The following is a 12,933-nucleotide window of genomic DNA, read 5'->3' on the forward strand; positions in this document are numbered from 1 at the left end:
AATTAGAGCTGGATGATACATACACAGGGGCTCATTTGGCTAGTCTTACTACTTTTTAAATTTTTCAAAATAAAAAGTCAAATAAACATATATAAATATATAAATACAAATGTTTATGTAAACACAGAGAGAAAGAGATGCCCCGATTTCTTCTTCATTGGAATGTATTTTGATCCTTAAACTTTCTTTTATCAGTTGGGGTAATTTGGTTTTAAATAAAGTCTGAATTGCACTTTCTCTGAACCTCCCAACCCTTTTAATTTATCTTCCAGCCTAGATTCCTCTGCCATTTTTCTCTGACTGCTTTTTCTTTGCACTGTTTGACAGCAACCTATCAAAAATGAAGGATAAAGGCTCCACAACTGGGGTGCTTGCAGCTCTTGGTGCCTGGCCCAGCTTCAAACTGTTTACTGTTCATGAAATTCTCTGCAGGCTCACCTTGGAGGGTGATCACTCCACGCCAGGTGCATACAGTTTGGTCAAAGCGTACATGATTTTTGATGTTGAGTATGATGCTCTGAACATTGAAATGGCCATCAATGAAATGACCAAAGGGGTGGATGAGGTCACCATTGTCAACATTTTGACCAACCACAGCAATGAACAGAGACAGGATATTGCCTTCGCCTACCAGAGAAGGATCTAAAAAGAACTTGTATCAGCACTGACGTCAGCCTTGTCCAGCCACCTAAAGAATGTGATTTGGGGCCCAGTCACAGGGGACCTGCTCTGTATGATGCTTCTGAGCTGAAAGCCTCCATGAAGGGGCTGAGGACTGATGAAGACTCCCTCACTGAGATCATCTGCTCAAGGAGCAACCAAGAGCATCAGGAAATTAACAGAGTCTACAAGGAAATGTACAAGACTGATCTGGAGAAGGACATCATTTCTGACACATCTGGTGACTTCCGCAAGCTGATGGTTGCCCTGGCAAATGGCAGAAGAGCAGAGGATGGCTCTGTCTTTGATTATGAACTGATTGACTAAGATGCCTGGGATGTCTATGATGCTGGAGTGAAGAGGAAAGGAACTGATGTGCCCAAGTGGATCAGCATCATGACCAAGCAGAGTGTGTGTCACCTCCAGAAAGTATTTGAAAGGTACAAGAGCTATAGCCCTTATGACATACTGGAGAGTACCAAGGAGGTCAAAGGAGACCTAGGAAATGCTTTCCTGAACCGGGTCCAGAGCATTCAGAACAAGCCCCTGTATTTTGCTGACCAACTGTACGACTCCATGAAAGGCAAGGGGACTCGCAATAAAGTCCTGTTTAGAATCATGATCCATCGGGACGCCTGGGTGGCTCAGTCGTTAAGCATCTGCCTTCGGCTCAGGTCATGATCCCAGAGTTCTGGGATCGAGCCCCACGTCGGGCTCCCTGCTCCGCGGGAAGCCTGCTTCTCCCTCTCCCACTCCCCCTGCTTGTGTTCCCTCTCTCGCTGTGCCTCTCTCTGTCAAATAAATAAATAAAATCTTAAAAAAAAAAAAAGAATCATGATCTATCATGATCTCTTGCAGTGAAGAGGACATGTTGAAAATTAGGTCTGAATTCAAGAGAAAGTACAGCAAGTCCCTGTACTACTGCATCCAGCAAGACATGAGGGTGACTGCCAGAAAGCACTGCTGTACCTGTGTGGTGGGGATGACTGAGGCCCACGACAGCATGAGCATCCAGGAGTGGTGCTCCTTTGTTTCCAGCTAACAGTTCTAGAAAATAGCCCTGCAAGGATGAGATTAGCATCGCCCCTCCCCATCCTTATTTCAGTTGCCTAAGCATTGCCTGCCTCTCATGTCTAATCTCCTTTTAGCCAAAGAAACATACCAAAGAGTTGGAAGTGAAATCTATGATATGAAACACTTCGCCTCTTGTGTACTGTGTCATAAACAGATGAATAAACTGAATTTTTATTCTAAAAAAAAAGTATAGGATACATTTAATTATGCCTGTTTCTCTCTTCCTATCAGGAGTATAAATTTTTAAAAAGTTATCAGTTTATTATCAGACTAGATTACTTCTGCCATTATCCTTTAGGACAGCGGTTCTCAAAGTGTGCTCCTTTGTAGCAGTACCAACCTCACCATGAGCTTGTTAGAAACACAAATTCTCTCTCTCTCCATCAAATAAATAAAAAATCTTAAAAAAAAACAAAACAAAGTAATAAAACATAATAATGGAAAAAAATTGCAAAGTGAACCATAAACACAATTTGCTAAAGAAATCTGGGTTCTGAAAATTGTATACGGTGTGTAACACTGTGTACTTTTTGAATAATTATTATACTTAAGAAATGAATGAGTAAAAATATATTACTCAATACAAAGGAAAACAATGAGTCACTTAACACACTATACTGTGGCAATGTATTACTTCCCCAATAACTGGAATAGTCACATATTTCTGTTAAATAGTTTAGGGGTTAAAATCAGTTACAAGAAGTAGAGTTTATAATTCTATTTTTTTAAAAATAGCATTTTCTATTTCTAACATGGAATATAAACACTTCATAAGTATTCAATAAATATTAAATGGATATGTTAAAATCATCATTTAAGTGATAAAAATGGAAAATACAAATTTTAATGTCAAAATATAAACTCAGAGGAAGAGTTTGGTGGTAAGATATATAACCACACTTAGAAAATATGCTTCTTATTTCTTCCAAACACTGCAACTTTTTGAGCCACTTAGCTTTCAGAAGTCTGTTTCTTGCTACCAAAATCGGACCCTGAAAATGACCTATCAATGAGAAATGCTTTGATGATTGACTAGAAAATGACTTTATGTGTTTTTAAACCGTACATCATCATGATCCCTTTTCTTCTATCTGTTTCATCATCTTACCATGGACAGAGATATTACTTAAAACCATTCTACTCTTTTTCACTTCCCAGCTCTTTTCTATCATTCATCCAGCTTCAAAAGGTCTTTAAATCAATCTTCAGCCTTTTGGGGGCTAATAAACATTATTATTTGCTCCAACATATTTTGCTCACCCAAAGAAGGTGATGGTATGAGATATAATGTTCTAGTGATGCTTTCAGATCCTTAGGGAAAAGACACCTTACACACATAAATGGATATGTTTAGAACTCATTGTTGTAATTTGAAATTACAAAGGTCATTTTCCCTATAGGACAGTTTTATGTATTCATGTCCGTTTTGACACACAAGAATGTTACAGTAATGACTACTATTATTTTTTTCACTTAACAAAGGAAAAAAGTTCAAATAAACATGAGGCTATTTCTTTCCCTTTTCCTGTTGACTAAAAGGGGTGCCATCTTTTTGTATTTTACTCCAGAAAATAAGAATGTTCATCATAACTGAAATGACCCTATACCCGGACCATTATAACATGCATACATCTACCCCAAAACATCTCTGAAGTTCTGGTCAAATCTCTTTCTCTGACCACCATGCCTCATACAGATCTAAAGCTTAATGAATATATGCTATAGAATGAGGACCTTTAAAAAAAAAAAAAAGACAGTCTTTTCAATGGCATAAGGAGCACTGTTTTCTTCACTAAGTCTTCAAAAAGTGACTTAAACTAGTCACTTTACATGTTGAAAATAAGAGAAATTCTCTGAAATCTCTACCTTTCAATTCCTTTAGAGGACTCCTGACCTTTGGGATTTTCATGCCCAAAGGCACTACGCTTTTATTACATAACTTCCCATAGAAGAAGGAACCATGTGATATTCTCAATCCTGCTGACACAGTAAGTATTAAAAACTAAAACAAACAAACAAAAAACCCAGTCCTATGATAAACTAAATAATTCCTTTTCTCACCCATTCATTCAACATTATTAAGCAGCTATAATAGTGCCATGCTTTCAGTCATCTATCATTCAATAAGTACACAAAAAAATGGAAAATACAATATGGTACAGAAAATTTTAAGTCTCCATTTTTTGAGATATTTCTAGCATGCATTTCACATATAGTTTTATGCATTTAAATGACCTTACCTCTCTTACAGATAGCTGTGGTGGAAAGGAGACTGAAAATACCAAGCTGGTAAATTCAAACCCAGAGGCCTCAACTTTTTGGCACACCTAAAAAAGTATTACATAAAAGCATTTTTTATTACATAAAACAGCATTTATATATATAAATTCTCATGCATTGCTGAAAATTTTACTTATTTATTTATTTTTAAATTTATTTATTTAATTTATTTATTTGACAGAGTGAGACACAGCAAGAAAAGGAAAACAATCAGGGAGAATCAGAGAAGGAGAAGCAGGCTTTCCGCTGAGCAGGGAGCCCAATGCGGCTCGATCCCAGGACCCTGGGATCATGACCTGAGCTGAAGGCAGACACTTAACCATCTGAGCCACCCAGGCGCCCCTGAAAATTTTACACTAATCTTCATAACATGGGTTTTTGGTCCAGGAGATGGCACTACACTTCTAAACTTTCACCTCTGGGAATTCTCATAAGCATCCCAAAAGCAAGCATTTGCTAACTAAGACCCTGAAGACTGATATCACGAGATGCCAACACAGCCAGGACTCACTTGCAGAACAATCTGTTGAATGTCAAAATAATTTTCTCTTAGATCACCTCATAGCTTAAGATTTTTAAACAAAATAAAGCCAAATTTGGCACTCTTGACAGCTGGAAACAAAAGGCAATCCCACATTCAATCATGTATCTTCCATAAAACTGTAACACTTGTCTTTTCAAGACACTAAAAGGTATGACTAAGAGCTTTTCTCTAACTCCTTAGTTAGCTATGTTAAACAGCAGAGGGAAAAACCACTATATTTTTCTTCATTTGAGTAGCATTCATGACTGAAATACATGGACACCTACTTCATTAATTTTCAGTTATCTTGTTAATAAAAAAGTAATTTGAGAATAGTAGGCTTGTTTATTTTTTTATTTTTTATTTTTTTTAAGATTATTTATTTATTTATTTGAGAGAGAGAATGAGAGAGAGAGAGAGCACATGAGAGTGGGGAGGGTCAGAGGGAGAAGCAGACTCCCCGCCGAGCAGGGAGCCCGATGCGGGACTCGATCCCAGGACTCCAGGATCATGACCTGAGCCGAAGGCAGTCGCTTAACCAACTGAGCCACCCAGGCGCCCGGCTTGTTTATTTTTTAATTAAGAAATTTTTTTTTTTTTAAAGATTTTATTTATTTATTTGAGAGAGAATGAGACAGAGAGAGCACATGAGAGGGGGGAAGGTCAGAGGGAGAAGCAGACTCCCCGCTGAGCAGGGAGCCCGATGCGGGACTCGATCCCGGGACTCCAGGATCATGACCTGAGCCGAAGGCAGTCGCTTAACCAACTGAGCCACCCAGGCGCCCATAATTAAGAAATGTTTTAATGATCCACTGGTGTAAAACAAGTTGAAATGAATGGTACTGTTACTTTAGATACAAGAATTCTAGGCTTTAAGACCAAAAATTTCTACATAATTGCACATATAATAAAAAATAGATTATTTACCTTTTTAATGAACTCTTTTTCACAGAATTCTTGAAGAATTCCTAGACATACATTGCACACATTTAAATTTGAGTTCTTGGAAGCAATGCTACCATCTTCAATAACGGAGATCCTTCCCTCTCCATTTTGACTCAAATTATCAATCCCATCAATCCCATCTTCTAGTTCTTGTAGTCGAATTTTCTTAGGAGGTGGGTTTGGAACTTCCAAAATTAATTCATCTTTTTCAGTTTCCAGAAATTTCTGTAGTTCATCGAGCAACTCCTAGAAAGTTAATTTGAAAAAAGTAATAACCCTTTTATAATGCCCTTAAGGTTAAGATGAAAACAGGAGTGAAATTATGATATATTGCAGACTTATACAATGTTGATTTATATCAATTTTGGAGCACTGGGAAACCAAAAAATTACTTTGATTCACTTCATCATGATATTCGCTTTATTATGGTGGTCTGGAACCAAACCCACAATATCAATGAGGTATGCCTGTAATTTGGTTTGTAGTTATGTTGTGAGGGTCATTCACTTGCTAATTTTAGTAAGAACAAACTTCAATTCTAATTATCAATAAATAGAAATACAAGCTGAATTTCCATCCTTGCTAGGTTATTTAATAATCTCACAATCTAAAACATCTGTATAATATTAATATGAAATCTGAAAAATTAGAGATTATACATCTATTAAGTAAAAATAATTTCAAGTTACTAAACAAAGGTAAACAGTTGCTGGCAATCCTGAAAATTGGCACAGTAATTACAAAAACCATTTATATGCATTAATTTAAAAGAAGCCCTCTATTACATTCTGGTTTGCCTCATTTCTGTCACCCTTTGTACTAAAATGTTAAAAGTTGCATTCTTTTGAAACCATTCTCATATTTCAGACATTTCACCCATCTAAATACTCAGAGGACTTTTTCTGTTTTGTCTAAATTAGATAGATTTTATTATTCAGTTGCTGAATAGATATCCTTTTAAAATTTACTACTCAGATTACAATTTACTGACTCTAAAGAAAAAAATCTTTCACTCAAACAAATTTAATTCATTTTATTAGGACAGCAGCTGTATTTCATCTTTAACAGAAATACTAATACACACATACACATATAGGTATATCATGACCCACACAAATATGTTTATTACCTAAGTTCTATAATTTCAGTATAACATAGTACATGTATATGTATGTGTACATACACAGTTAGATGACTACAAAGATAAAAATTTAGGTACATTTACAAAAAAAATTGTCTTCAAATATTTTCATGTGTTTTTACATAAAATGATACAAATAAAACTTGGCAACACTAAATCTCTTTATATAATATATATTTTAAATCTTAAAACATATTTTAAATAGAAAACAAATGCACAGAATAATAGAATCATATAATGTGTCTGAAAAATGTGTAAGGAGAATTACACAAAACCAGTATGATTACCTCATAGTCATAGTGTGTATAAATGAATATACACATATATATATTAATCATCATAGCATATGTACCATTTTCAAAGTGTTTTCACATACTTTATTAGAAATTGTCCCTTAAAATCCTGTGAGGTGGATGTTATCATCATTCCCATTTAGAGAGGAGAAAACTGAAGCTGGAACTGGGATTCAAATCCATGTCTTCTAGCTCCAAATTCTAGGCTTTGGATTCAGACAGACAGTTCATATCCTAGCTTGCTCACTTAATAGCTGTGTAACTTTGGGCAGGTTGTTTAACCTCTCTGTGCCTCAGTTTCTTCATCTGAAAATAGAGACAATCATAGTATGTACTTACCTAATAGGTTATTATTAGGATTAGATGAGAGCTTGACATATAAAAATGTTATATGAATATTAGATATAATTATTTCCAAAATAATAGAAACAAATAATACATAGGAAAAATGATTGATACTGCTAACTCCTGAGCATTTTTAAAAATTGTAAGAAACTGAGTGTGCATGTGTGTATACATAGTGTTTATATAGGTATATATTTACATATGTATAATTACTATCTGTCTCTAAAAAGAATGTCACTATTGGAATCAAGTATACTTCACAAAATATGTTACACATTTTTTGTGAAAGTATTCTGTTAGTCAAAGCTCTCTGTATATTACCATAAATGTCAAAGATCCCTGTATATTATTTTTGCTATTATTAATAGCAGTAAATAATGATGATGATAAGCATTTACTTCTGGAGGGTTGCAAATACCTATTTGTAAGTACAAATGGTAATAAAGAAAACAGAAAAAGAAAAAAGGCAGCCAAATCCACAATGCCTCCCCTTAATAGAAGATCTCAGGACTGTCATCCTCCTCCTGTCACATCTTACTAATATCTGGTTAGAAGTACTATTTTGTGATATCTGTGTTCTCTTTAGGAGAGGTATATACAAACATTAAATACACCAGGGATTTGCTCCACAAAGATCCCACTACATTAAATGTTAGATATAATCACTTAAGAAGGAACTTACAGTTTTATGGTACTAAAACGAAATTCCAAATTTACCATTATCAGTAATTATTTTATTATAGTTTTTTTAATTTAATGAAGAGTTATGGACAGATACTTGCCCTCAAATGTACAGGTATTCATTTTAGAATAGAGAACTTTCTTTAGAAACAAAATGAAAGTACCTTGTAGGGAAGTTTGTAAGGTGCATGAAAATCCACACCACAGAATCTGTAAATACATCTTGGACAGGTACCAGTACTGAGCAACAACTGGGCCACATGCTTGTTTTCCTCAGTCAGTGGAAACATATTGAATAATTATAACTAGAAAGAAAGAAAAAGTAATGAACATCTTTTGTGTTTTACTTTCACAGAGAAATATGTCATCACCTTTAGGGATAAAAACTAACTTTTATTTGAAAACATTATTTTGTACTCTCTAATAATATCCTTTTCATTATATGCATATTGAAACATAAACTTGAAAGACATTTATTAGATGGGCCAGGTAAAAGTTTCTAATTATCAAGGAATTTAGTGTAGCATTCTGGCTTATGATAAAAGTATATCAATAAAAATAAATAAAAATAAAAATAACCAAGAATGGTTGTCTCTGAGGAGGGTAATAAAAACAAAGAATACAGAGTGATGTTTTGTTATTTTGTACCATTCAGTGTTGTTTGAGAACACAAAGTAGTAAATTCAATAAACTTTTCCTATTAGAAATTAAAAATGAGTTTGCCAGGAAAAAATAATCAGATCAGTCTATATATTTTACTAGCCTCAATGATAGTTAAGCAGTCAAGTATTTAAAACAAATTGATCAGTAGATCTAAGGACATCGATTATACTTTGACAAAATAACTAAATGAAACCAACTATTAGCAAAATGAGAAGAATCTGCTCCTTTCATGCACAAGTAAAACCTCCCCCCACCAGAAAAACCCCCACAAATTAAATGCAAAATAATTTAGAGTAATTATCATCTAAAACAAGCTGTTACTTTTCACAATTTGAATAAATGCCCTTAGAAACAAATTAGAGAATGGAGTAAAATCCGATATAACTCTCCTGTTGCCAGGAAGGAGGTGTACAAAAATTAAATTACCTAATTATTCTGTTTTGCAAAAACAGATCTTCTGATTAATAAATCAGCTCACATTACTTTAAAATGAGGAACTAACAATATTTTATAAAATAATGATTGCATGGCAATGTTGTGGTATGGTAGTCATACAGATAAAAAACTGGTGCTTTTTAATTCATGCAGTTTCACAATTCAAATGAACTTGCTTAAAATTTGTGGGAGGGTGGAGCTCTTACCAACTCCTTACTGTGAAGATGTGATTCTTAGAATTAGTTTGTGCTTTCCAACCCTTTAAAACCCACTCCTTACTTGCAAATTTCTAAATGTTTGTGGCCACTTATTGAGAGAATATCCTTGACACAAAATAATGAGGAAGGCAGGTATATACTTCCACAAAACCCTTCACCATAAAAATCAGTTTAGCAGCTAGGACTACAAAAGACAGATTGCCTCCTGCTGAGTTTCAATTCAGGTAAATACAGTATGGGAGCTGGCAAACAGGAAGAGAAAGAAGAAAATAAGACTTTGCCTGGATACACCAGTGAGAACTTTGAGACACAGGATTAAAGCTCTGATTTAGGGTAGCCTAAGTAAATTTGGGCTCAAGGGCATTTTCACAAAAGGACACAGAATTATGTGGAGAACACCTTGTATATAGAGAAGCTCTGTGTGGTCATCATTATATACAAATGATCTGAATTCCTTCTGCCAGGCCATTTAATCTGCTAGTTTGATTCTGAGAAAGGGTTGGGATTCAGTGAGGGGTTGATTCTCAGCATTTAAGGTATATCCCTGACTGCAATCCCCTCCCAGAGAAACTATTTCTGTCTCACTCTATCTTTTCTCCACCTTTCCATTACTTAAGACCAAAGATTTCATTTAATTCAGAATTAACCTTTAACTCAGAAAGAGAAACAAACCCTCTGGGTAAATAAGTACACGAGTAAGTTCTTGAAAGAACACTTTGTATCAAAGCTTTCCCTGGGGATGAAGTTAAATACTATTATTAAAATGGATGCTTTCTAAGGATAAGATCCCTCCATTTGCAACAACATGGATGGACTGAACAGGTTATTATTCTAAATGAAATAAGTCAGACTGAGAAAGACGAATACCATATGATTTCACCCATAAGTGGAATTTTAAAAACGAAGAAACTGATGGTTGCCAGAGGGAAGAGGAGTGAGAAATACAGTTCCAATTATGGAATAAGTTACCAGAATAAAGGGCAATGATTTGTAATAGGTTATAGGGTGGTAACAGATGGTAGCTACATTTGTGGTGGGCACAGAATATCATATACAGAAGTTGAATCACCATGTTTTACACCTGAAACTAATGTAACATTGTGTAAGTACACTTAAATTAAAAAAAAAATTTTTTTTAATTGAAGAAAATGGATGCTTTCTTTCCTTTGGTTCAAAGACTGAATGTTTACTTCTCCAATAGGTACACTAAGAATAAAGGTATTATGCAAAGTCAATAAATGACATATCACAATCTCTGGGCTCTGAGAAGTTCCCAAACCTGTTGAGAATTAGGAAACCTCCTGTCCTGAGTAATTTGAAGAGGTCTTAAAAAAACAAAAACCCTCTTCAGTGTGTATGTGTCAGTAACGGCATGGTCTTCCAAACCCTCAAGATTATTTTCCTTTAGCAACAATCAAGAGACTTCTCAAACAAGTTAACATTAAAAGGAGGAAACGCGTTCTGTCTCAAATTTGGTTGTTTCATCTTGACGTACAGCACTGAAAGGATTTCAGAAGTCATCAGAAATCAGTTGTTCCATATGAGGTTTATTATCCTTGAAAGCAAGCCCTGAGAAATGCATCCCATACTGTAAGGTTTTCATTGTCGGTTGCCTTCGTTAAGATTTTCGTTTAAGTGCTTCTTTTACATAAAGAATTGGAACTAGTCATCGCAACAGAATCTCTTCCCACGTGTCGGATCTTTACGGGGTTTGAGTCCCTTCTCCACGAACCAATGATAACTGGAGGAGACGATGGACTTTCTTTTCACCTCTTGGACTTAGAGAAACCATTCGTTGCAAATAGAGAAGGAGCGGGGCATGTGAAAAAACACCAAAATGGCCAGACTAAGTCTCACATCCCGTGATCTTTCAACACTCATTTCCATACAGCCGTGTGTCATTGTCTCACGGGGGTGGGGGAGTGTGCGGATTTTTCAAAGGCGACCCTCACAACTTTATTGTGCTACCGTTATACTCAATTGTAGAATCTAGACTCTTGGAAATTCATCCAAGGCCTAACCTCCAGTCTTTGGCCAAGAAAGCCCTTCCCCTCCCTCAGTCAGGTCCAAGAAACTTCCCGCTCACCCCTCCTTGCTAACAAGGCCGCTCCAGCAGGAAGGAAACTATCCCCTCCATCCACACCTCTCCTGCGCCCAAGTCGTACCCCCACCCCTTAGACCTTCCTGCCTCACCTTCTACCGCGACGCCGGAGCCTGAGGTTTAACCTCTTCTAGCCCCCCAGAGGGAACAGGGAAGACTAAAGATAACGCACCTACTGCGTGTAGCAATTCTGTTCCCCGAGGAAACGAAAGCTTTAGAACGAAAGTACCAGGCCCTCTCGCAAGGGCTGAGTGAACTCTCTCCTCTTCTTGTTTGTGGAGAAACCAAAAAAACTGCCTGTCGCGCCGCCACAACCCTTCATCCCACCGCCACCCACGCTGGGGTACAAGTGCGTGGGATTGAACTCCCGGCCAGAGCCCGACTAGTCCCAGAGAGGCCTCCGTGGGACTCCGACGTCTAGGGCGTCCTAGCCGCTGCCAGAAATATCGATGAGCCCTCACCCTCAGGTTTAGAATGGAAATTCTTGCTAAGGCAAATAAAAAGAGAGTATTCCCCACCCCGGTGGATTAGCGGCGTCCTCCTTTCCTCAGGTCCCAGCTGGCAAAGTACCACAAGCGACATCCTAACTGCAGGGGTGGGCGGGGTGGAGGACTCGGTGTTCTGCCCATTCTGCCTGGCGCGTGAGGTGCTAGTGTACCCGGGCCTGAGGGGTCTCAGCGCCAACCAAGAGCCGAGCAGAGGCGGAGGCGATGGCTTCCCAGCCGCCTCCTCCCCCGAAACCGTGGGAGACCCGCCGAATTCCTGGGGCCGGGCCAGGACCAGGACCTGGCCCTACTTTCCAGTGAGTGTGGGATTCTTCTGGCCGCGGGTTTGGTGGGCCGGAGTGCGGAGTTGGCGGGAGACGGTTGAGGCCGTTGTTGCGCTGAGGTGTCCCCTCCCCCTCTCAACCAGCCCTCAACGTTGAGGGGTTCAAGGCAGGGAAAGGACACCAGTGTGGGGAATTTCGATGTCAGACAGCTGTTTCTGACTCGACGGCTCTCGGTACGGATACTCTCCAGGGAGCCCCTGGGCGCCTCACTGGGTCCCGGTGCTTGGAAGAAAGGGGGCGGCTTCCTGCTCCTTTCTGTTAGCGGAACACCGTGACAGAACTGCTTGACCCTGTTAAAAGCCTTAGACTTTCGGTCTTTCGCAGATGAGAGTAGCTGGCACTTGCCCAGCCCCGGCTGGACAGGGAGCAAAGTCTCCCCAAAGCTTTTAACAACCTCTCGAGAAGTTGGTGAAAGCACAAAAGGTCGCTTTTACACAACTGGAACCCAAGCCTATACACTTTGCGTTGTTTTTCAGCATAACTCAGCAATGTTTTGGATAAGGATTTGGAGAAGCAACTTCCAAGCGGGAGTTCTAAGTCCAAGGCCAGTGGATGGCCTTTGTGTGCAAAATAGCGTGTCACTTTTCTTTTTATTTATTTATTTTTTTTATTCTTATGTTAATCCCCATACTTTACATCATTAGTTTTAGATGAAGTGTTCCATGATTCATTGTTTGTGCATAACACCCAGTGCTCCATGCAGAATGTGCCCTCCTCAATACCCACCACCAGGCTAACCCATCCT

General features: G+C 37.8%; 2 protein-coding genes and 1 pseudogene across 4 annotated transcripts in view; 2 read left to right on the top strand and 1 right to left on the bottom strand.

Annotated features, from left to right (window-relative positions):
- The window catches only part of PUS10 (pseudouridine synthase 10), a 68,784-nt gene extending 57,016 nt beyond the window's left edge, over positions 1–11,768 (bottom strand). Inside the window, exons 1-4 of one of the 3 annotated variants that reach the window (XR_014149301.1) lie at positions 11,532–11,768; positions 8,107–8,247; positions 5,465–5,728; positions 3,975–4,061 (exon numbers count right to left, since the gene is read on the bottom strand). Coding sequence is in view for 2 of the 3 variants with exons in the window: in XM_081833587.1 (XP_081689713.1) it covers positions 3,975–4,061; positions 5,465–5,728; positions 8,107–8,232 (477 nt within the window). In the remaining variant the exon portion in view is untranslated. Of the gene's footprint in view, positions 1–3,974; positions 4,062–5,464; positions 5,729–8,106; positions 8,248–11,451; positions 11,505–11,531 lie in introns of those variants that run through there. The other 2 variants (XM_081833587.1, XM_081833588.1) reach the window with 2 other exon arrangements.
- On the top strand, positions 289–2,020 carry LOC102735956 (annexin A2-like; annotated as a pseudogene).
- A 234-nt stretch (positions 11,769–12,002) lies between the features above and the next one.
- Positions 12,003–12,933, top strand: part of PEX13 (peroxisomal biogenesis factor 13) — a 17,561-nt gene continuing 16,630 nt past the window's right edge. Inside the window, exon 1 of the mRNA XM_006733193.3 lies at positions 12,003–12,161. Coding sequence (XP_006733256.1) covers positions 12,070–12,161 — 92 coding nt within the window. The 5' untranslated portion in view covers positions 12,003–12,069. The remainder of the gene's footprint in view (positions 12,162–12,933) is intronic.

The sequence above is a fragment of the Leptonychotes weddellii genome, chromosome 10, assembly GCF_054177405.1.
Source record: "Leptonychotes weddellii isolate Sample4059 chromosome 10, ASM5417740v2, whole genome shotgun sequence".
Classification (NCBI taxonomy): domain Eukaryota; kingdom Metazoa; phylum Chordata; class Mammalia; order Carnivora; family Phocidae; genus Leptonychotes; species Leptonychotes weddellii.